This window comes from Rhinolophus sinicus, linkage group LG01 (genome assembly GCF_036562045.2).
Source record: "Rhinolophus sinicus isolate RSC01 linkage group LG01, ASM3656204v1, whole genome shotgun sequence".
NCBI classification, from domain to species: Eukaryota; Metazoa; Chordata; class Mammalia; order Chiroptera; family Rhinolophidae; genus Rhinolophus; species Rhinolophus sinicus.
Window position 1 is genome coordinate 152,399,412 of NC_133751.1, and position 25,053 is coordinate 152,424,464.

Below are 25,053 nucleotides of genomic sequence, written 5' to 3' on the forward strand. Positions count from 1 at the left end.
AATATTCTGTTCTAAGGTCAAGGCCCTTTATTTGAGTATGAATTGGTTTATGAGAATTATGCAACATCTTTCCTGCACAAACCACACTAAAAATGCATCGTGTAAAGATACTTTGTCTTGTTTTCTTTAAAGTGTACTGTGAACTTAAGCACAGAATCTCCCTAGATTTTTGTTTTCCCTATCTTTTGCTATTCTCATTCACATAAAAGTTAGCAACATTTTAGAAAACAATTTAACTTTGTTCTAGTTTACCCTAAGCATTCAATCTTGTTTTCTCAGAAAGAACAGCTCCCTGAACCTTTTTGCTCTTATATTTTTATGGTTTACATAGCATTTAATTAAATGTCCAGCAACAGTAAGGTCAATTATCTGGTAACCATAAAAACTTACAAGTTCTTCACCACTGGTTGTAGTAACAGGAGACGTTAGTGTACTGCTTATTTTCTCCTGTGGTAATTGTGTGATCACATCCAGCTTCTCAGCGAGCCCACCCGTCAGGCTGACCCTAGCAGGTTCGGCAGTGTAGCTTACCAAGTTCTTGGGACTTGGGCCTCTGGAAGGCAGGCAACATGCCAGGTCTCCTGCAGCATGTGTCATGGTAGCTTCAAACTGAGCAAGAGTTCCACAATTTCACACTTGAGTACATTCAAATATGTCAGGTGGATGTCAACCAGGCTTCATAAATAGCTTCCTGTTAGCACTACCCTCACCCCAAAGGACAAATCCCTAATGAAAGGAGTTATATGATACTTGAGCAATAGCCTGAGGCTCCCAAATCAGGTAAAAAGAACTCTCCCTTTAATGCATGTAACACAGCCATAATAAAATCAACCGAATTAATCTAAACAAATTTTGGTTGGCTCTTGACATGACAACACATGACTAATACACAGAGGGCACTCATTTTTATTCTTTTAAATACGTTTTACTCAAGTTAATTTATAAAATATCTTTGAGGATTGTTTTATTTATTTCTGTATTGTGAGATATAACAAATTATAAGAGCAATATTCGCTCTAGAATAAGAAACTGAGAAACAGAAATTGTCCATGTAAGTCAGCACTAGTGTGTATTTCACAATACATATTAGTATTAACCACAGTAATAAAGAAATACCTTGGTTCACTAAAGAAATATAAAATATGAATACTGAGCTGTCATCTGCACCATAAAACATATCATAATACCACTCATTATGCTATTTCAAAATTGTCTTTCTATTTGCTCCGTAAGACCTAAGTCAAAGGCAATATGAGTGTTACTTTGCCTATCTTAACTTCTGTCCAAAGTTAGACACACAACAAACGGTACTTGAATTGAAATGAAAGTTGGCATTGTAATAAGTTAAAAGCAGGATTAAAAAAAAAATTCAATTTCACGTTACAAATAATGAGAAGATGGGACTAATCATTTAAAAATATTTTCTTTTGTAAAACTAAGATTCTGCCAGGTTTAAAATATGAAGCCAATCATACTTTACTTCTTAAATAAGAATACAAGAAATCTATATATGAAATGACCAGAAAGAAAGTAGTGTTAAATTTCCTAAGCAAGCACCACTTAAAAAAAAAAAAAAATTACTCTATCAGATGCTCAAGGAAAATTATCAAAATTAATATAAAGTTTTCTAAATATCTAACACAGAATCTTCTCCATTCTCCATTTTTTATGCCATGAGTATCAAATGTGTGAGATTTTCCTTAAGAAATATCTGATGGATCTACAATCAGTGCTTAGAAATTCAGTACAAAATTCATGCTTCCCCCATCTATTATCAATTGTGTATTTTATCCAAAAGAGAAAAATACTTAAACCAAATAATTACAATAGTGATAAGGATTTGTTTTATTGTGTTTTCCACATAGAGAGAAATAAGGATTTTTGGTGAAAAAAATTCATTACAAAGACAATTTATTAATTGAACAATAACAAATTGAATCAATAGCAAATCAAATTTAGCTTTAAATGAGTCAAGTATTCTGCATTTAAAATTCAATTTCACAAACATTCAAGATTCATGAATTTTGGTAAGAAAAAAGACTGGCAGAAAGGAAGAAGACACTTTTTCAACAGATAGTAATTTATAGTGTTTTTTAATTGCTTTGGGAAAACACACAGTATAGTTACTTAAGAAAAGTCTTTTCAGGAAGACTTAAGTGCTTCAAGTCAAGTGGGCTTCAGACTAAAAAATATTTTAAAATTTGCCAAGAAATTGAAGTGTTAAAAATAGTCTTCTGCTTATTAATTTCACTTCACGTTTAAGGAAACATTTGACAGATAAGTAAACAAAAGGTAAAAAGAGTTTACCTGCATTTTCATATAATAAGTTCTAGATCTATAAAAATTTCCTGGTTTGTACACAAAGGCCAATGTTTGACCCTCATTGATCCATTTCTATGTAGTTAAAAAAATACAGTATCAAATCTTTCTCCCTCCCCCCAAAAAACTAGAATATTTTAAGTCGTGAGTATGTGAATGACACTATGCATATCGTCAAGTGTACAAAACACACAAACATCACTTTACTTGGAAAATTATTTTCATCATACTGTAAACATCTCTTCCCCTACATCTGGACATTTCAAAATAGTCTTTGGTATTATTAGTTATTGTGCTTTGAAATGGAAACAAGGGATTTCTGTAGCAATGCTACATAGATATTGTAAGATATAAATAAGAAAAATGCACTTGGAATAAGTTACAATTAGCTGCTTTTGCATAATTTTCAAAAATTACAGTGTATGCCTAGTCACAGTTTTATGAGAAGAAAATCTCCTTTTTCAACTCCTTAATTTTAAGGAACACTTAATCAGTTTGGCTAAAAATCCATTTTTGGAGTAGATCTGATGGATTGCATGACACTAAGCTTGGATGCTCTCCATTTGCTGAAAGGCACATTTTAAAGAATGGATTATATAGAAGTTGATCCTAGAATAAAAGGAAACACAACAGACATTAAGTTTCAAGACTCATAGTTAACTGATAAATACAAAAACTACTTTATGGTCTCATAGAAGCTAAAGGGAGACCTGCACACCAAAACGGCATCATTCTTAACTTGTGATCTTTCTAAGATCAACTATGTCTGATAAAATCTTGTCGGTTTCTGGTATAAACAACACTATTTATGCCACTACAGAAGGTATTAAATAAATGAACACAGGTATACAGAGCAAGATCTCAATCAAGTTTTCAAACAAGAAACATTCCGTTAACATATCCATAAGTGACAAAATCTTTAAACAAATTGTCAGCCATAGAGTGTTCTTGTATTGCACAAAAGAACTTTCAGGTAAGAATTACTAGGGTCCAGCTAAGCCCTAAAACATACTTCTAAACAGAAAACACCTTTCATGTGTTATCTCAGTTCTAGATTCACACACACACACACACACACACACACACAAATTACTAAAGTAGGGAAGGAAAGAATTAAGCACTTTAGGTAAGAAAAAAATAGTGATTTTCTTTTCTCTCTGCCAGGAAAAAAGTATGCCTATTACAGAAGCATTATAAGAAACTTTAAAAAGATAAATATGGACAACTATTATTAATAATTCACAGAAGTGCTGATCTGCATAAACCATGTTGTAAGTAAGCAATTTACAATTAATTTGTTCCTAAGAATATTTAATTCATAGTATATTATCTTTTATCACATAGGGAGACAAATATAACAAAGCTAACAAAGGCTAAGAACTTCACATGGATAACATTAATACAATATGCTTCACACATTTTCCCAAATAAGCAATCAGAGCTATTGAAAATAGTAATTACATAAAGGGGTGAATTAAGTGCACTGAGGTACCTTATGAATCTCCCATATTTGTTCTCCAGTGGCAACTGTCTTGTGACCTTTGTAGGTACACGCCTTCAGCTGAACGAGACCTTGAGCAGCATGGAGGCACAATTCCTTCTGGATGTTATGCCGAATTTCATGTTGAGCAGAGTATTCAAAGTACTGTGAAATAAAGAATGTTACTGACAAAAGCACCCTATATGCTTAGTTGCAAAATAACAGCCCAATTAAAAAAAAAAAAAAAAAGAGCAACTTAATGAACAATGAAGTCATGTCTACTTCAACAAAATAATACAGTAAAAATATGTATCAGAACATAAAGTGAGTTTTTATGATAGAAGATACTATAACTTTTCTCCAGCCTACTACTAGCAGGTAACTACTTAATTAAGAAGTTATTATATTCTTCCCCATATTAGAAATTGGAAGTTATCAGGTAGGATGGAGGCTCGGACAGGTACTCCATAAAAAAGGGCCTGGAAAGCTCTAGCAAGCACATTAACTGTCCTCTTCCTCTCCACAAATGTTCCTTCTCTCTTATTCATCTCAATTACTGGCATTTTCATTTAATTCAAACTAGGAACATTTAAAAGGGGTTTATCTCCATATCTCAGTTTCATTGCCTGTAAGATGGGTAACTGGTAAGTTAATAGCTCCTACCCCATAGTACATGCAAACCACAACAGTAACTGGTACATGGTAGGTATCCAATACATTTTAGCTATTGTTACTACGATTGATGTTTCTCCCCACATTTCTGATTAACTATTCCCTTACTCCTACTGAATTTTCTTTAAATTTTTTTACCATCCCCACTCATCCTTACTTCCATATCCTCACTTCTCTTGTTCAGGCACTCAAAATCTCCACTGCAACACCTCCAGTGATCTCCAATTTCTGCTGCTGTACTTCAATTCACTCTACTGCCTGAGTAATTGGAAACTCACTCTGCTTAAACTCACTGCTAGACTTTTATAACATGTATTTGACCTCCTACCTCCCTTGCTTAAGTGCGTCACTACTGTAGTGAAGATAAAGCCCATACTCCTTAAATGGTACATGAAATCTTCCCTGGTCAATCTTTTATCCACCATTGCCCCAATTATATAGTATGCTCCTTTCACACAATTCTACCCACACAGAACATGTATATCCATAATTCTTTGCTGTGCTCTGCCTGGAATATCTTTCATCTCTGCTTAGTTAACTCCTTTTCATCCTTCAAAGGCCAATTCACATATTACCTTCCTTTTTTAGTTCTCCCTGAATTTTTCCTACTGCACAAAATGACACCCTTTTCCAGGTTCCCATAGTCCACTGGAGATCTTTCACTGCATGCTATTGGAAGTGGGTGTGTAGCTCTCTGGCTGCACCAGAGACCAAAGGTACAGTGTATCTAGTAATAACATTCATTACAAATCAAGTATTTCATAATGTTGACATACCAAAGATAAAATAAGTGAACATAATTGATTTTCAATAAATAAATAATTAGTCTTAACACTAATATTTATTGAGACCCTGTTATGTGCTAGGCAGAGACTGTTCTATACCCTTTCTATGTATTACAGTAGACACTCTACAAACATTTGCTGAATTAATCCTGCGCTCCCCTGGTCTCAGTCTCATGCGTAATTTACTTCCTTCCACAAATATCATGTCGGTCATTTTTATAACTGATAGTTCTACAAGATAGGACTTTGAAAGAAAATGGGTTTAGAGCATGAAAACAGCACTCTGGCTATACTTCTTTAAGAAAAATAAACCTTAGGATCTCAAAGATGGTAAGAAAGGCTGCCCAGTATTTTATTTTACTCATATTATTATTTTTTTAAATCATTAAAAGGGACATGATAAGGAACGGACGATAGTTGAAGATACTTAGGCAACAAATAGCTGAGGATATTGGAGAAACGTGTAACTCAGAACCAGGACAAATAATCCGAAGGGAAAGTGGAAGAAGCAAAGCATTGTGTTAAAAAGCCATAATGACAGCCTGCATTGCACCAGTTTACCATCAATTTTGTCACATTATCAAAATACTTATTTTTACTTGGTTTACAAATACTGTCACAATGGAGTTTTATGTTCTGAAAATATCGTTATCTGTCAAAACAGTTAAAAGGAGTGTGAGGAAATGATCAAGTTAGCTACTATCTCAAAAACGTTTAGCACTCAAGGAACTAAAATCTGCAAAGTGGTTTAAGCGCAATGCTTGATTGAAAATAAAATTTAAAGGCAATAGACCAAAATAAAATGGAGGGACCTTGTCTTTTTCACTACAAGAGTGCAAGTCGCATGGCTGTGCTAGGGTGATAGAAGCCAGAGTTCTCTTCTTAAATATAAATTGGAAAATATTATTCTCTTGCCCTAAACCGTCAGATGGCTTCTGTCATATTCAAAATGAAACCCAAGTGCCTTAACGAGGCCTGCAAAGTCTATGTGACCTGCCACTAACCTGTGTCTCTGACCTCATTTCCCACTCTTCCCTTCCTAGACCACTCTGCTCGAGTCACACTGGCTTTCTGCGTGTTCCAGGTACCTGCCACGGGGCTCTGGCCTCACCTGCCCTGTGCCAGGATGCTCTCCTGCTGGAACATCCTTCCTCTCCCAACTCCTTCAGGTCTCCTCTCTAAGGGCACCTTCCCAAAGAGGGCTTCCTGAAACTTGGAAACACCTCCCACCCCCCAACACACACACGCACACCATACCCCTATCCAGTTTTATTTTTCTTCATACCCAAAATTACATGTCTATTTTTTTCCCGTCCTTCTAGAACACTAGCTCCAGAAGATCAGGGACTTTATCCTTTTCCCTACTATTAACAGTGCACGTTGCATTACAGGCTCTAAACAAATATTTGTTGAAAGGATATATTAATTCTTTCTTCACCCCCACATTTCTGAAAGACAGCTATAGTCTACTTATAACTTAAAAATTATATTAGAGACAAAACTATAAGAAACATCTTTAGGCAACGATAAGAGAAAAACAGATAAAATAATGTATAAAACATATCTTCAACTTTTATGATAAAACAAATGTAATGCTAGAGAAATCCTGAAAGAAATGTATAAGCATTTACATCTAGTGATAAGTGATATTACAAATAAGTAAATATTTCTCATTGCTCGAAATCTTAATTTTTACTTTTACTTTTTACTTAATTTTTACTGTTTCCAAAAGAACACAATTATTTATATATTTTTTTCTTCTAATATATAGAGGGAAAGGAAATGTTAAAAAATATGTATATACCATGTTTCCCCGAAAATAAGACCTAGCCGGACTATCAGTTCTAATGTGTCTTTTGGAGCAAAAGTTAATATAAGACCCAGTATTATATATTATATTATATTATTATATTACATTATATTATATTATATTATACCCGGTCTTATATTAAAATAAGACCAGGTCTTATATTAATTTTTGCCCCAAAAGACGCATTAGAGCTGATGGTCTGGCTAGGTCTTATTTTAGGGGAAACACGATATATGTACACACATGAGCGTGCATGCATGCATGCATGTATATGTGTGTGTGTGTGTGTATGTGTGTGTGTATGTGTGTGTGTATCTTCATCCCATTTCAGAATCACACCTTAACCATTCAGTGATGAATCCTGTTCAGTAGCTGTGGCTTCTGGGCACTTTTGCAATCTGCCCCAGTGAATTGGTTGATTTGAGTGAGTAAGGATTGGAATTAGATTAAACTGAGGTTAATGAGTAGGAAAAAACATAGAAGATGATGGACCAGGAGATAAGCTGACCCTTTCTTCTTAAAACAAACATCATCAAAGGGACAGCCCGGTGGCTCAGGCGGTTGGAGCTCAGTGCTCCTAACTCCGAAGGCTGCCGGTTCAATTCCCACATGGGCCAGTGGGCTCTCAACTACAAGGTTGTCAGTTCAGTTCCTCGAGTCCCGCAAGGGATGGTGGGCAGTGCCCCCTGCAACTAGCAATGGCAACTGGACCTGGAGCTGAGCTGCACCCTCTACAACTAAGACTGAAAGGACAACAACTTGAAGCTGAATGGCACCCCCCACAACTAAGATTGAAAGGACAACAACATGACTTGGAAAAAAGTCCTGGAAGTACACATTGTTCCCCAATAAAGTCCTGTTCCCCCTTCCCAATAAAATCTTTTAAAAAATAAATAAATAAAAAACAAGGAAAAAACAACAACCCTAACATCATCAATGTCCCATCCAGTTAAAATAAGACATGAGGAATATTTAATATTGTGAAAATCCTCCATATACATCTTGGACTCTGTACCCAAATACCTACAATTCCACCAAAAAAAGACATACCAGCTCCTCTCATCAGTACACCTTTCATCACACTCTTCTCATTCCAGTCTCATTCCCAGTAGTCACCTTACTAATTCAAACATGTTTTGAAATGTCATCTTTCCCAGAAAAATGTATGGGTACCTCGTCTAATTCATATTCCCTTCTCTACACCCCCAGAGCACTCTGAATGCCTTATCCCAGACCTTTTCATCCTGACTGTAACTGCTGGTTTTGAAATACAGATTTCCTGAAGGAGTTAGAATATAAGTGCTTGAACCCAGCAGAGTATCTGGCATGCAGGGGTCACTCAGTGAATTTGCTGAATGAATAAATGAGAGAAAGAGTCTTTTCATTCTTGGAATTAACTTGCAAAAGGCAAGGCAAGGAATCTAAAAACTAGAAACAATATTTTAATATGTTCTCTACCCATAGTAGGACAAATAGTAGTGACATTTGAATCTTAATTGGTAAAACAAAGAGGCATGATAAGCAGAGACATCATCAATCAAGGAGAATCAAGATCATACCTTTTTTTTTTTTTTTTTAGAACATTTACTGTGGACTACAAAAACAACTTATAATGCAGGGCAGCCAGATGGCTCAGTTGGTTAGAGTGCAAGCTCTGAGCAACAGCATTGCTGGTTCAATTCCCACATGGGCCAATGAGCTGCGCCCTCCACAACTGGATTGAAGGAAAATGACTTGGAGTTGATGGGCCCTGGAAAAACACACTGTTCCCTAATATTCCCCAATAAATTAAAAAACAGCAACAACAACAAAAAACATATAATGCTGCTCTTTTGGTGTTAACAACTGTAATTTGCTATAGAATCCAGTTAAATATACCCTTTATGTATAATTTTGCAAAATCACCATGCCAATATTGACACACATCAAAATCCGCAAAAAAGATCCCATTTTTATTTCAGATGGCATTATTCTAATATTTTCTCATTTGCCTTTCTAATGAATGGGTAAACAACTTCAAATTATTTGCAGAGCCACAGTGAAAGCAAAATAAAGTACTCTGTAACTTCAATATAAATTGCCAAACTTAATCTAAAAACATTCACACACCAGTTTACCTGACTATAACACTGATTTAGGACTTCTGAAAAACATACAACTTACTTGCATTTGTAAGTGCTAATGAGAAGGGAGGATTTCTAATGCAGTGCTTACCTGGTTTCCCCCAAGTCCATGGCACGTATACAAAATTAATGGCTTCCCTCCTTGATTATTTTCTCCAACATCCAGACATAAAGGCTGACCAAAACTTTTAATCTAAAGGAAAATTTTCAAATTACAAACTTTAAAAAAAAATAAATCTATGTGGTTTATATATTTCTTCAATCAATTTCAAGAAATAGTGTAAATAATAATAAAGTAAAATCTCAAAAGCAATAAACCAGAAAGTATTTCAGCCATTTCCCCTGAACCACATAAATGCTGGTGGCAAGGAGTATACCAAGTAAAAAGGAACAGGAAAATACTCACATATCCAGATATAACAGGATTAAGGTCTGGCACATATACTTCTGGATAAATATTGTTCAGATACCACGTAAAATTTTTACATTGAAGGCGGTGCTTTATTTCAAATCTTTTTGAAAGATCACCAAATGATTTCTGGAGAAAGATGAGAAGGAAAGGGAAGCCTTAATCAAAACAGCACTGATAAAATACTTCAAATGATACTATTTGTACTTATCTTTAGGCATTAAAAATTTTTTTCCTCAGGGAAATGCAAGGTGAAATTTAACCGCATTCACCATTCATCAAGCAACAAGTATACCTACCTGCTCATTTCTGGCTTCAAAGAGAGTCAAGTACCACTGTGGTGCTGACCTAGTGTTATTTTATCCTTCCTTTGTGCCACAAACCTGCCCCATGGGACAAAGTTCTCTAGCAAAATGGAATGGGCAAAGAAGTGGTAGTTGGGAGCATTCAAAATTGGTCCCAATTTTATACCCCAAAATGATCGGTAAAATGAGGTGTGAGAAAGAAGGTATAGAGAAACAGTGCCAACACATAATGGAATTTATATCTCTTCTTTAGTCAAGACTGCAAAAAAACAACACAGTTGGGAATAATTTTTTCTAGTCTTAGGGGTGTTGCTTACTCTAATGGTATCTTAACAATAACAATGTATTGGTAGAAAAAGGCAAGTTTTTAATGAATTGCATTTTGTTTTCCTTTATTTTAAGGGACTAAGGAAACCATTTTTTAAAAAAAGCATTATTAAACTGGAAAAGTATTTAGTCTGTAGGCAAAATGTTAAAGACAAATTATATTTGGTACCGAAATATATGAAAAGATACACACTCAAGCTTGTTAGTTCAACTGCAGAAAATATTTTCTCTGCAAACTTCAGTCTCAAACCCACGTGTCAGCAAAAAATATGCAACCTAACGGACTTCTGGTTACCTTATGCATTTTACAATATAGATCCCTTTGCCCTAGGGTAAAAATGGGGTTTGTTGGCTGACTTGCCCCCTGTGGTTGACAGGAGAGCATAAACTGTATTTAGAGATCATTTGCCGGCTTAGCCCAGTACCCTTGGGCAGCACACAATCTGCTTAATTTGTCTTGGTGGCCTTAGGCAAAAAAGATAACCTAACCCAGTAGTGCTTTGACTTTGCATCCTACTTACATGGAGACCAAAGAAAGGTGAAAAGAGGTAACCAGATCTTTATGCCAGTCAACATATTGATGTCCTTTAAATCCAATATATGCCCACTCCCCACAAATCAGCACTGTTTCTTATAAAAAGAGTTGGGTGCCATACACTGAAGCATGTTCTTAAAACTGTCGAGTTTATTTACCACATCTAATATTAAAACTATAGGAAGCCAATTCTCATGTATTAAGCATCACGATTCTGCAGAGCTTTTATCTATGACAGGTCAGTAATAACAACAGTACCAAACATTTGTTAGCACTTATTTCCTTATTTCACAGCTATTCTGGGAGATAGGCAAGTATTTGCTCTCTCTTGAGACAGCAAAGAAAGAGACTTGGTTGAGCACACGTTTCATGTCCAGTCAACATCTCAACCACCTCATGAAGCGCCATCCCTGACTGACAGTCTCAAAGGGGCTTTGCCAAAGTAGCCCTTCCAAGTGAGTAGTAGAGCCAGAACTAGGAAAAGAAAGAAAGAAGGAAGGAAGGGAGACAGGGAGGGGTGGGGGAGGGATGGGAAGGGAAAAAGGAAGAAAGGAAAGAAAAGCCTTGATACTCCTGGCTCAGTTTCCTGCTACATTCTGACATTTTATCTATCTCCAGTTCAAAAAGCCGCATAGCACCATTCTTTAGGTATTAAACACATCACGTAAGACCAGTTAAAAATGGTTCCACTTAATCTTATTGTTTTGAGAAAAATACTGAACCAAAGCAGTTACAAAAACTAAATGACTTGCATATTAAAAAAGGACAAGTAGAATGCCTAAATTTTTAAAAAGTTTAGTCAATTTTTCTTAAAAAAAAAAAAGCTGGCATCAATAAGTTATGTATTTTATGAGTTAGAAAACTCAGTTTCAAAAATAGCTTCATACTTGAGTTGACTCAAATAAGTAAAAGAACTTGTGAACTTGGCATGGGTTTTTACTGTAATTGAATTAGTTAGCTCTAACTTACTTGTTTAACAATTTTTGCTGCATCTGTGTTTCTCCTATAAAATATTTCCTTATAGTCATCCATCCAGACTTCTGCAAGGCGAACCTGGTTGCGAGCAATCACCTGAGTGCCTTTTGGAAAGGTATGAGGGCTTTTGCTGCGAAAAACATGTCCAACAACAGAGCAAGGCATAATCTCCAACTGCCCACCACATTGCCACACCTGATAATTAATGATATTTGTTTAAATTTACAGTATTTTAAAAAAATCAAAGTGTTGCTTTTAAGTTCACCTTTAAGATATTAATAAGAGCAAACTATAGAAAAGAGGTTTATCACAACTTCACAAATACTCTCTGTCCCCTGCCAGCTCAACTTAAGTTCTTAAATATAAAAACTAATTTTATTAAATGGTATAAACACGAAAGTCAACAAAAGTATATGTTCAGAAATTTAATAAAATAGTGATTCCAGATCTTTCATAAAAATGAATCCCCAAATTTCGTTTTGCAAACAATTATGCAAGCCCTCTAATATACACAGAAAACCAAAGGCTGTTCTGCATTTGACTTCCATTTTGTTACACAACTTACATGATTATTCCACTTGAACAGTCTCTTTCCCGTGGCATGAACTAGCAGTCTTGGAGTAAGTGGACCCACACTCCATTTACCCCTTTCATATTCAATATTTTAGTCAAGAAAACAATTCCAGATAGTCATTAATGCCAAAGTAAAATCTATTACATTTGTAAAGTAGTTGATCATCATAAAAAAGAAAAAAGAAAAAAAAGAACTCATACCTAGAGAGTCAAAAAAACTTACTAGCATTAACTCTAAATAAAATGGCAAATCATTACATCAATACCTACTCACTTAAATAGCTTGACAATCAGTTCGGCCATAAATAATCACTAAGCAAAAAATCTACAATTAAGTCATGTATAATACTATATGCTAGTATTAGGGCAAGTGATCATATTCTCTCTCTCTCTTCTTCTTTTTTAAACAAATGAGAAAACTGAGTAATATGTCCAATTTAACAAACTGTGCTTGAGGTCTAACATGTGCTAGGGGTTCGGGATACAGAAATGAATAAAATAAGACCCCTGCCCTTAAGCAGTTCAAACTTGGCTAAGATCATCACTGCCATTATATGTTGGAGCCAAGGCCAAAAATTTAAATCTTCTAACTCCTACTTCAGTTATTTTTCTACTGCATTCCAGCCTAAGGGATGAAAAAATGAATGACAAAGTCATTGCAGAAAATGAATTCATACAGTCAAATAAGTAAATGTGGAGACCATCCAAACCCTTTATTTCGTTTCTCATATTAACTTTTAATATGTATATGGGGAAAAAAACTCTCTTTTAATCCAAAGAGTTAAGTTCAATATCCTTTAAAATTATACATAAATGTTTTTCCATTCTGACTCCCTTGACAATGAACTTATTTCCTGAAGCACTAGATTTAATTATATTTATCTTGGCTGGAATTCAGTAGCTACAAGTGCATTAATTGGTGTTATTGCCTGGACACAGGCGTTTAACTGATTCCTCGTTACATTGGCAGCAATAAACAAATATATTAAGTTACATTTTAAAAGGAAATGTCCTTATTCCAAAATTTCTAGCAATTAAATTTTAGAAAGCACAAAAATTAAAGATTGCACACATCCTGGTAATCTGTATCAGCCAATTAGAACAAAAAATGTATTTCATTGTTTAATATGTACGCTATATTTATGAACTTACTCTGAAAGACATTTCTATATTTTCACCTCCCCAGATTTCCATTTCTTCATCGTAAGTTCCAATATATTCAAAATAGTCTTTTGATATGGAAAAAAGGCCTCCTGCAAAAGTGGGTGTCCTGAAAAATAATCCATTGTCAAACTTTTGTTAGAAAAACCAAATAAGAAAACACATATTTAAAGAGCAACTCAATCAAATTCACAAACATTAAAGAGAGATCACAATTTCAAAGGTTTTATAGAGATTAATAAAAACTGAAAATGCTATCTTCAAAGTCAAGTTGTGGGGTGAGTACTTTAAGCATCCCTTCCCCACAAAGCAAAATTATTAAGTGTCTTCTAACCAAGCTTAAAGATTCTTAAATAATGATTATGAAGACATAAGAGCTCACCTATTTCTACTTCTTAACTCAGTAACATCCTGTGTAAGTACATAAATAAATGACATCTCTACTCCCTACATATAGAATGTTTGTGTTCTTTATTTTGTTAGGGTGAATTATCTTGGAGGCAATTACCATAAAAAGCAAAGCCTGCATACATATTCAAATAATTGTACTATGTATAAGACTTTGAGAGCAATCATCTTACTTAATTGGGTAGGTTTCATCTTTCCTTCTTTGCCTCTCATGATCGGGAAGTGATTCCCAGCCAAACGAAAGGCTCCAGTCAAAATTTCCACGGTTATGGTTACTTCCGTAAGGAGAAGGTTTGTTGAATTCAAATGTGTTCATGTCTATAGATGCAATATCTGGACTCACAACGGCAGTGTAGTTCTCAGCTATTCTGGCCAACAAAGGTTCTAACCAACCATAGAAACACTCACCTGGAAGGAACACAATTTTTATTAAGTCTATGAAAACATTGAGGGTTTCTTCCATTTGTTTCTTGGAAGTGGGTTTACAGAGAAATGAGAAGAACAGTCATTTGTATTGTGAACATTTATATAGGGGAGATTTCTTAAAGGTTTCTTGTGATGAGATAAGGGTAGGATGAAAAATGTAAAGCAAGATTCAGCATTGTCAGGAAAATTTCCCTATAGATGATGGGAAATCTATCTTTTTTTGTTTGTTTTGTTTTGTTTTACCTTAGAAGGGAAGCAAAATGATACTGGTGTATTTAAGTTTTAGATGATGTGTTTTTCTTTATGGGTCATGAATCAAAGATGACGTTTTGTTGATCCATACCACCTAGCCCCCAAAGTGTTCTGATTTACTTAAACTCGGCTACCAGAGTAAGTGTAGTAATCAAAGTCTTCACTTCTCTGACTGGATCTTTGGAGAAAATAAGGAGTCAGAATATTCTGGAATGGAGAAGGACCATTCAAACCTGACCCAGTTATACTGGCAAGTGGGGCAAAGGAATGCCACTAAAGTTCGGGGCCCTGGTCACAGGCCAAGCTGTCTCACGTAACACACAGAATTCCGGAGATTCCAGTGTGTGTAGTCCTACTCAGGGCTCCCCATCAAGAGGAGTTTGGCAGTCATGGCACAGGAGGAACATCAAACACATTCGCTTAAAGGGAAAGAATGCCAAGTCCGGTAGTACTGTAATTTTGGACCACGAGAGGGAATACTGGAAAACAGATCACTTCCTTTTAAAATCACTTCTTTTGGATTACCTTCAGATCTCTCTTCAGTTTTTAAGTGCCTGATATTAACAGAATACTAGATGTGTTAGCTCTAAAAAGATTCTGACAAACCCAAAAGCCCTTCTGTGACAATTAAGGTACGCGGGTAACCATTTGCTGGGTCATACATAACCAAGGGTTGGCCAATTCAAATTAAACACTCATACAAAAAGTAAAATTTACTAAACTTAGAGCTAAAGGGACTAAGTGGCATTTTAGTAATACCTAACGTGTGTATTAAACATTGACTCTAAAAATACCTTCCAGATACTTTATTTGAAATCATTGGCATTGAAAAATAACATTAAAATACAAAAGGAAAAAACCCAGCAGAAACAAAAACTGACAGTGTTCATGGGAGAGATACCAGAAAAAGTTAGGAGGGGGAACCCCTAACTTGGCACAAGAAGGAGTGTGCGAATCTTTGAGAAAAAAGAAAAAGAAATGAAATACACAACTTAAAAGTGTCAGTACAGGGACAAAGTTTAATGATAGGGTTGATCAAATTTAAACAAACAAAACTTTCACTCATTTAAAAATGTTTTTCTTTTTGACAGAACAAGCAGCTGAAAAAAATCTCAGGCAAGGATAACTCACAGGGAAAGCTGGTCTCTGAAAGACATTAAAGCCGAGGAGCCTTAATCATAGAGTAGGTAAGAAATCTGCATAAGTGAAAGGAAGTTCCTAGCAGAAGTGTAATCTGCTTGGCCTATAATCACCAGCTGAAAATGATGTTAAAGAAAATGCAATTAGGCATTCAGAAAAGGCTTCCTTACCTTTTAAATCAGGGGGTAGGGGAAGAAAAATGTTACAACTATATCTATACATATATACTTACAGTGAGCATCTAAAAATGTGAGCGTTTCAGCTGTTGCTACTGTTGCTCCTAGCAACCGCGCAGTGATCAGACCTTTTCTTTCTCTTTGTCTGACTATTTTTACTATAGAAAATTGTTTTATATATTCCTCTAGTTTATCATGTAGGTACTCTGTAAGAAAAAAATCAGGATTAACTCAAGTTTATTTTCATGTATTTCATATAAAAGCTAATAATGAAACCACAGGGCAATAATACCTTCATATTCATAATCTCAGCAGTTACACACATTCTTTCATTAAGATCAAAATTATATCTTTAACTCATTATTGAAAAAAAAAGCTATACATGCAAATATTAACTTCTGAAATATTGTAACATATAACATCATAACACATACTTAGCCTGTACATGCCATATCAATAAATGTGACTGATTTGGGGGGAAATGAGAAATTTCAAATGGAGTGGACCCCAGGAGTTAAGATTCATTTAGAGGTCTGACAAAATTAAGGGAGTAAAAGAAACTAAATTTGGCCAAAAAGATTTGATGATTTTTAAAATTGATATTTAATTTGGAAATTTAAAGAAAACTGCTGAGTATCAAAAGGATTCTCTGTTACTTAGGCAGTGGTCAAAATAATTTGAGACCAAAATGTTGAGAAAAAAGCAAATAAGAAAGTCCAGGGCTATAGCAGTTTGGGTATATTTCTATAAAGACTCAGCAGAAAATTTTCGAAAGCTTTGGAGTCTCCTGACACAGAATTTTTTCCAATAAAAATATGAAAGAAGAAAGGAGCATATAAATCAGGAATGAAGCTAAAAACAGGCAAATTTTTAGTAATAGATGTATAATTTAAGATATTCAATATTCCATTTTGGATGAGATACATTATAAGCAAGAGTTAAGACAGTAAGTAAAAGGAAACACATTAATCAAGTCAGTCAAGTGTTGTTCACATTTTTAAACAATATCTTAATCCTACTTTTTCACCATTAAATTTTTTACTTCTTATTGAGTATATAATACAGTTCCTCCAGTGGGCTTCTTGGACCCATAACACAGCCTCAGTAAGATTTGGGAAGATGTTTGCCAGATTTCAGAAGCAAATGCAGATGGCTTTATCTGTGAATGTATGTTTTTAAAATTCTCCAGTAGTGCACATGAGAGACTTGCTTATTCAAAACCTAAATATTCATATAGGAAGTGACAGCCCAGGAAAAACTTCTGTGGAAAAACAAATCTAAACATTGTTGTCTCTGAGTAATAGGTTAACTTTTTCAAACATCTTCTATGTACCTCAGAATTAATTATCTGAAAGACAAGCAGGATTGTAATTTGTCTTAAAAATATAATTATGGATATTTCTGCTTTAATCATAGACTTGTAAAATAGAAACTTACGAAATAAAAACATTTCAAAGGTCTTAATGGGGATTTTTTTTTAATGGAGTCACTAGATCCCGTCAATAAATTGTTCCATTGTTTGAATTTAAGAAATTGTTTCCTTTACCCATACCTGAACTTCCTATAAATTCTTATCTGCCTCCTAAATTTAGTCCCCATCCACACCCCAATTTTTGTAAGGTTAAGAGCACAAAGCTATAAAATCAGACCTGGTGGGTTCAACTTATAGCACCATTATTTTTAGCTGTGTGACTTTGGGAAAGTTATTTCACCTTTTTGTAACTCAGTTTATCTATAAGATGGGGATGACAGACTTTACCCTCACAGGGAATTGTTGGGAGGATAAAATGAGAGATTACTGCACAAAGGAAGCATTTAACACAGTACCAAGCACAAGGCCTGTGCTCTGAAAATGTTGGTTACCTTTTGTTTTGGGATTTCACTATGTCTTTCTTACTTGATTATCCACATATTTATGCTGCTTTTCCCTAAGCCAGTTGAAATCAGGGACTATGGTTTTTACTTCACAAGTTATTCACAGAACTAGGGACACATTTTCCATACTGGGTATTTACTAAACAGCTTTTTACCTGACTCAATAAGGCATATTACACTCGTATGCAAAGATACCCCTCACCAAGAAAGCTGTTTCAAATCTATTGTAAATAGCTATAAAGAACTATACAAATATTCATACCCTTTGATCAAGCTGTCCTACTTCTAACTTATCCAAATTTTTAACTCAAAAGAAGGAAAATAACATATAAGCACAAGGACATTCATTGCAGTGCAATGTATAGTAACAATATGAGGTGAATAAAGGTGAATGGTTAAGTAAAATACATCTAGTCCATAATTATCATTAAAAATTAAGTTTTGAAGGTAAAAGAAATGGGGTACTCATATTTCATGAAAATGTCAGATCTTAAAACTGGATTTCTGACATGGATATATAAATTAGGTAAACATTCTATATTTATTAAGGCAGTAATTTAAAAAGCAAAAGATTAAAATGATTGAAACAGAAAGATTATGAATTGATATTTTTCATTCTGATTTCCTTTAATTTTATTAATTTTGTGCAATTAAAAAATAGAAGTTTCTTAACTGAAGGCTTACTAGAAGTAATGGTTTATTTTATAGTAGATGTTGCTTTAAATTTGATGAAAGAGTATTAACTCCATTTTACAGAGGTGTAAAAAGCTCATTAGTGCTAGAGCTGGATTTTGACCTTAAGGAGTCTGGCTCCAAACTTGGGCTCATTCAGGAATAAATTTTGTAATCACTGAAAATACCTGTTTGGTATTTAAAATGCTTGTAATGTTTGAAAATTTAGCAAATTAGAGTATTTGTCAGATTAGACTTGTGATTTCAAGGTAAAATATGTAATTTACTGACTATTGACTTATAATTTTAAGTGGCAATTAATTAAAGAATTTGGCTAACTTTGTAAACAATATTGGAAAATTTAAAAGAGCCAAATTAAAATAAGATGTGGTGACTTATTAGTGATTTTGAATGCCTCATTTATATTATTAATTAATTGTATGTCATTTACATTAACTCACTTAATCTTCAAAACAACCCTGAGAATCATGTACTATTTATGTATCTCCTCAATTCCAAGCTGCACAATTGGATACATCTTATAATCAATGGCATCTTAGTTTAATTGGCGTGAGGGTTTTATATTCTAGTGGTATATAAACTAATGACATATCATATAATAAATTTGATGAAATATGGCATTTTTCCCTTTTTACAGATAAAGAAACTGAAGCATAGGGGGTTACATAACCTGCCCCAGTTGCATAGCTGGTTAGAACCAGACCTGGGATTTAAACCAAGGCAGCCTGACTCAAGGCTCAAGTCTGTGCTCTTAACCACTAGGCCTTACAACAAAAGTCACACATGGAGGACTACAGTGTTACGAATAACAGTGTTTCATACATTTCTAAGATGTAAAATATTTGAACATAGACCCTCTTGGAATCTACTGCTATCCACTATCTATACCATCCAAGCTCTGAGATGGCATACAGAGAATACAACATAACCAAATAGACTTTGGATAACACCACAGGGATTTACCTGGGAAACAATCTAATTTGCATGTGTTTTCTTACCATCTACACTAGCATCGTCCACCAAAATGATTTCCTTCAGCAGTATGGCAGGTGAAGAATAGAGCACACTGTGGACAGTTCTAAGCAGTGTGGACCACGCTTCATTATGAAAAACTATTATGACACTGGTGGTAGGCAGAGGAGGACAGCGCTTAAATTTTTGTTCAATACATCTAGAGAAAGTCAAAGTAGAAGAACAATTAAGAATTTTATTGCTTTATGTCATGGCTGTACCATTACTAAAACTATTAATATTTATTTAACTTTTATCAATACAGAAATGTTAGTGAAGTTTTTTACTATGTAAGATGGTCTTAACACTATGTAACTATAAGTAAACCGAAACAGAATTTTTTACGAGCAGACCACTCACCTACAGATCATGTCCACTAATATGGATTACATGTCAAGGATTAAAATATGCTATTGTAAACTTTTTCAACAATATAATTTTAAATACAAATAACATTTGAAATAAGGAAAATAACCTCCAAGTGAGACAAATGCCTGTAAAAATGGCAAATACTTGCAATTGCTCAAATAAAAACTGAGTTTTTCTCCTTCCTTGTAGAAATCATACGTTTTTCTTATTTTGTACAATTTTTAAAACTACAATTTTATTAAGTGAATATTCATCTTTGTACAGATTATCTTAAATTAGATATTTTACTAAGTATGTAATATTTTCCAAGTTTATTTAACTAATTTACTTAGTCTATATTCAAACCAAAAGGGAAAACATAGTTTACTATATATAATCTTTTTTCTCACAATGTTGATCATTCAGCAAAACTTAAGTTCCTACCATATACCATATGCCATGTTGTGTTACAGAGTTTGCTCCAATAATTCAATCTATTGTTTAATTGAGATCTAGCATTTTAAATATTTCTTTTAAAAAAAATGTATTTAGAAATTACAAGTCCTATATCCCTATTAAAAGTCCCGTGTTCCTGTTGCTACATGAAACACTAATAGACACAATGAGACAGTGAGTAGTTTTTGACTGATTAGCGGTACTACCCATCAGCTATAAACATTAGTTATAAATTGATCCTGAATTCATTTTTATATGAAGTGCTGGGGTGTGGGTGGACCTGTATAGCCTCCAGCCTTTGAGACTGGAGCTGGTCACAGTCCCTTGGCCTACTGAGTTGAGGTGAGAATCAAATTAAATAACATGTAGGAGAGGGTTTCAAAACATTGTAAAACCAAACAGAGTGACCTGGAACATAAAACATGTGTGGTTTATGGTAAAGATAAATAAACAAAATAACTGTATCTTTAAGTTCACTTAAAAACCATAAATAGTTGTACAATTCTAGACAACAAAATTCTCCCACACAGTCTAAAAGCACTATAAATATAGTGCTGTTCTAACACAGATAAGGAAGCGAATCATTCACTCATTGAGATGAGAGCCCAGAACACTTCAGTTACTCTACCAGGGCCAATGGAAAACCAGAGCCTCCGGTCTGGGACTAGAGACCTGGGGCTGCCAATCCTACAAACTCTCCTAATTACTCTTATAGCCAGACCTCAATACAAATTTGTTTTAGATTCTTTTCTGAGAGGAGGTCTTCAGGGTGGAATACCTATTTGTAATGGTGGAAAAGAAGTTACATTGGGAATAAAGTATTGAGAGGATGTCAACACAACTGAGCAGGAAAAGGAGAAGGTTCTGAGTAAAAGGGATTTTGCTCTCTAGTGCCTTCAGGATTTCAAAGTGTAATATACCTGCGTAGTCAAAGCCAAATAATCACATTCACCCTCACTATTAGATGAAAGCAAATTATTTATTTTAAATTGAATTTTGGATGAACTACCAATTAAAAATAATGTCCAAACACAAACTACCTATTCATATGTGCTCTTAACTCATAATTACATAGAAACAAATGTCTAAATATAAACTTGAATTTTTAAGACAGAAAGTTTTATAAACCAACATAAACTATAAGCAAAGATTATGAAAAACTCCATATTATAATATTTTGTTTTTTAACAATAACAACAACAAAAAACTCCTTACGATTTGCTGTCTTGTAAGTATTCTGGGGAGGGAGTTTGAGGATTTAAAAGAAAATTTCTTTCCCTACATTTATTTGCCATGTGACTAACTAGTATAATATTAATCAAGAATCACAAAAAGGTTTTTTAAGATTTAAACTATCAAACTTCACAAATATTCACTCCAATAAAATATTATTTTAATCTTGCTATTCATTCCTTTGGTTTAAGGTAGGGTTTATTTGCTTGATTGATAACCACTAATATCAAGTATAAGTGTCATGTTATGTCATTAATGCAAGTGGTAATAAAATTTCATACTATGATTTCATAACCCCCCTTTTTTTAATAATGATTTTATTTATTTATTTATTTATTTTTTAAGGAGGGCGCAGCTCACAGTGGCCCATGAAGGAATTGAACCGGCAACCTTGGTGCTATTAGAACCACACTCTAACCAACTGAGCTAACCAGCCACCCCATACCCCCCTTTATTTTTAAACAATTAGCATGTCAAACTTGTGCTTTAAAAACTGTTTCACATGCATTTAAAGCAGTGAAATTAACATAACTTATCAAAGTCACTGCATATTCCCAATCAAACCATTTGAAAAATTTGGAATGTAGAAATGTGCTTAAATTAATCAGTCACATGACCATTTAGCTTTGGGAGAAACTGGATCTCTATTTCTAATGAGCATGGAAAAGATTAACAAGTCTTCAGAAAATGTTTTCCTTCTGATATAGGCTACACTTAAAAGAAAGTATTTAAAAATTAAAAACATAATAAAGAAAATATTCAATCTTCACCAACTCTTCACAGTTCTAGGTATCCATGCCTATACCAAAAAGGGTTCTTTATGTGCTTAGTTGTTTTTTGCTTAATGAATATTAACATTACTGAATATTAATGCAGCTTCTCAATGCTATATTGGGGCTGGGGGGAAGCTTATCTTCAGCTGACATTGATTGTCATGTCAAAGAATAAAAGTCTTGATTTGTGAGGTGGATTGCTTTCTGGTGAAGACCTCTTCCCAAATCAGTAAAATGCAACACTGTATTTTAACCTACTATTTTTCTATTGAAAAAAAAAAAAAGCTGTACCACGTTATTAACAGCTAGAATATTTTATAGACATTCATTTGTTTCTTCACATATTCATTTTAAAATCGATGAGCAACTTAACCCTAAATCACACAGATTAGAATAGAAAAACAGAAATCTAATCTATACAACTTTAATGCAGAGGGACTCACAGTTGGAGCAGGTATTTATGACCAGATCATAAATCTAGAAAAATATGAGTGAAACAACAGAACAAAATCTACAAAAGTCCTTTTCTTCAGGTTAATTTCTAAATATAATTATAATCAGAAAGTAAAATATGTAGTCATTGTTTGCTTCCAGTTTGTCCACCTTGCACTTTCAGCAAATCTACAGATGGTTTGAAAGTACTGGAAATTCATTTTAGCTATTTCAATTCAAACAGAGCATTTGAACACTACCTCAACGGTAACAAAATGGTTAACTGAGGACAAACAGCATAGTAGAATCTGGGGGAAATCTGAATCAAAATACTGTACACTAGAAATAAACATGTGAATAAACTGACAATAAAAAGCAACGTTGGCCTGTCAGCAGCTAAAGGGAGAGAACATATTCAACAAAACTCTAGAGAAGGCATCATAGTTGAATTAGTAATTATAACAATCTTGTCCCTTAAAAGAAAGGTTACAGAACACAGGGCTTTCTGAAATATAATTACAGCACAGAGAGTAACCACCAAGTCTGTGACTTAATTCATAAAATATTGTTATCTAACAGCTCTAAAATCTAGGCGCCTTTTTTTTTTTTTTTTTTTTTTTTAACATTTCTATTCTATAGTAATACAAAGAGGAATGGAAACAACTCCTCCACCTCCCACATTTCCCATAAATACTGCCCCATATTTCCTCCTTAATACATGAGAAGGCTAAAGCATGTCAGAATAGTGGAATTTCCTCGTGGTTCTTTAAAGGTCAGACCTAGAATTCAGTTTCTAATTTCTAAGATAAAAGCTTTTCACATCAACAATGCCTCACTAAAATTATATTTGGACATCTCGCCTCAAAAATCATAAGCAAACAAATGATTAAAACAGATTAAAAAAATGGTATTTGCTGACATTTTGCCTCAGAGTGCTAAAGAACAAGCAGCTTCCTTAGGTAATAGCCCGCCCCTGCAAACCCGGACGATAAACAGTAGACAATGAATATTCTTCAACGTACTCGGGAGGTCGAGTGTCTGGTCCAAGATCTCGGTGTAAAGAAATCCTGTCACTTGCAAAAGCATTAAAACAGTGTTTTGCTTCTCCAAGTTCTTTTTCCTTCTGCTCTTCGATACTTAAATTGGTTGTCTTGAATGCTTTCCCAGAAGCACCAGGTGCATTAGAATCCTGAGGTGGGCGGTCAAGAACGGGTTTCAATTCTGCTGCTGTGTAATATCCTTGCAAACAGGGTTTCTCACCAGCATCAATGCTTTGTCTGACAGGTGCTCCTATTTGCATTTTTGGCATTGCATCTTTAATATTGTTTACTGCTTCCAGCATTAAATCAAACACCTTGTTTTTGTTTTTCATGTTCCTTTCCATTCTTGATTCCTCTTTGGAATATTGAACACTTACTTCTCGTTGCATTAAAATCAAAAACATTACAAAGAAAAAAATTACTGCACCAAGCTTCCAGAACTTTTTATGGTAATGTCTTTTAAGATGTAATTTTACTAGTCGCTTTAGGTGAGCCATTCTGACATTAAACGTTTGTCACTTGACAAATAACAGTTATAGTTTCCTCTTTTGCTTATATTTTTTATCATAGATTTGCTGGCAAGAAGATTTCGTTAAATGGTAATATACCTATAAACAGAAATGATAGATGGCGTTAGTAGCTATTCATTCCTTTTGGCATGGTTCAATTCATTCATTCAACCAACAACTGAACATGAGCTACAAAAAACATATTCTTATGGTTAACAAGAATACAAATATATCTTAACCTTCAAGAAAATCACACTTTTGGAAGGACACCATTGCATTAATTAACTACAATCTATTTGGGCTATAAAATATCAGGGCTTTCTCTCCAACAAACAAGACATTGTGAACTCTGGCTAATAGCCATTACACAATATGCATACATTATTTTTATAAATATATTTTGAGTCCAAAATACAGGTATCTTAACTTAATAATCAAGGAGCAAAGGACTACATTAAACTGATTACAAAGAAAGGCGGAATCCATAAGAAAGCAAAGGTATACAGCTATACATAAAAAATATTGCCTTTTATTTTATGAAGTCTGCCCACAACCTATGAACCTTTATTCTAACTAAACAAATTATGATTAAAAAGCAGCATCACCAACAAATAAGCTGGTATTCTATCAGATTTGCTCACCTGACAGTACTTGTGAATTCTGACAGAACCAATGAAGACCAGAAAATTAAGAGCACTGATGATTGCTATAAAATAGCCATTTAAAAAAACCCCACACAAATGCAAAATCTAACAGCAAAAAGAAAATTACATTAAGTGTTACTTGTACTGTCTCCAAAGAGCAACA

General features: G+C 34.2%; 1 protein-coding gene across 5 annotated transcripts in view; it reads right to left on the minus strand.

Moving 5' to 3' along the window:
* Window positions 1–2,498: 2,498 nt before the first annotated feature.
* Window positions 2,499–25,053, minus strand: part of GALNT3 (polypeptide N-acetylgalactosaminyltransferase 3) — a 91,310-nt gene continuing 68,755 nt past the window's right edge. For all 5 annotated transcript variants that reach the window (XM_074337299.1, XM_019727336.2, XM_074337283.1 and 2 more), the window contains 10 exons: window positions 23,720–24,345; window positions 19,443–19,615; window positions 15,933–16,082; window positions 14,056–14,290; window positions 13,466–13,583; window positions 11,735–11,935; window positions 9,596–9,727; window positions 9,281–9,382; window positions 3,812–3,964; window positions 2,499–2,928 (listed from right to left, as the gene is read on the minus strand). In XM_074337299.1, coding sequence (XP_074193400.1) covers window positions 2,806–2,928; window positions 3,812–3,964; window positions 9,281–9,382; window positions 9,596–9,727; window positions 11,735–11,935; window positions 13,466–13,583; window positions 14,056–14,290; window positions 15,933–16,082; window positions 19,443–19,615; window positions 23,720–24,234 — 1,902 coding nt within the window. In that variant the 5' untranslated portion in view covers window positions 24,235–24,345 and the 3' untranslated portion in view covers window positions 2,499–2,805. The remainder of the gene's footprint in view (window positions 2,929–3,811; window positions 3,965–9,280; window positions 9,383–9,595; window positions 9,728–11,734; window positions 11,936–13,465; window positions 13,584–14,055; window positions 14,291–15,932; window positions 16,083–19,442; window positions 19,616–23,719; window positions 24,346–25,053) is intronic.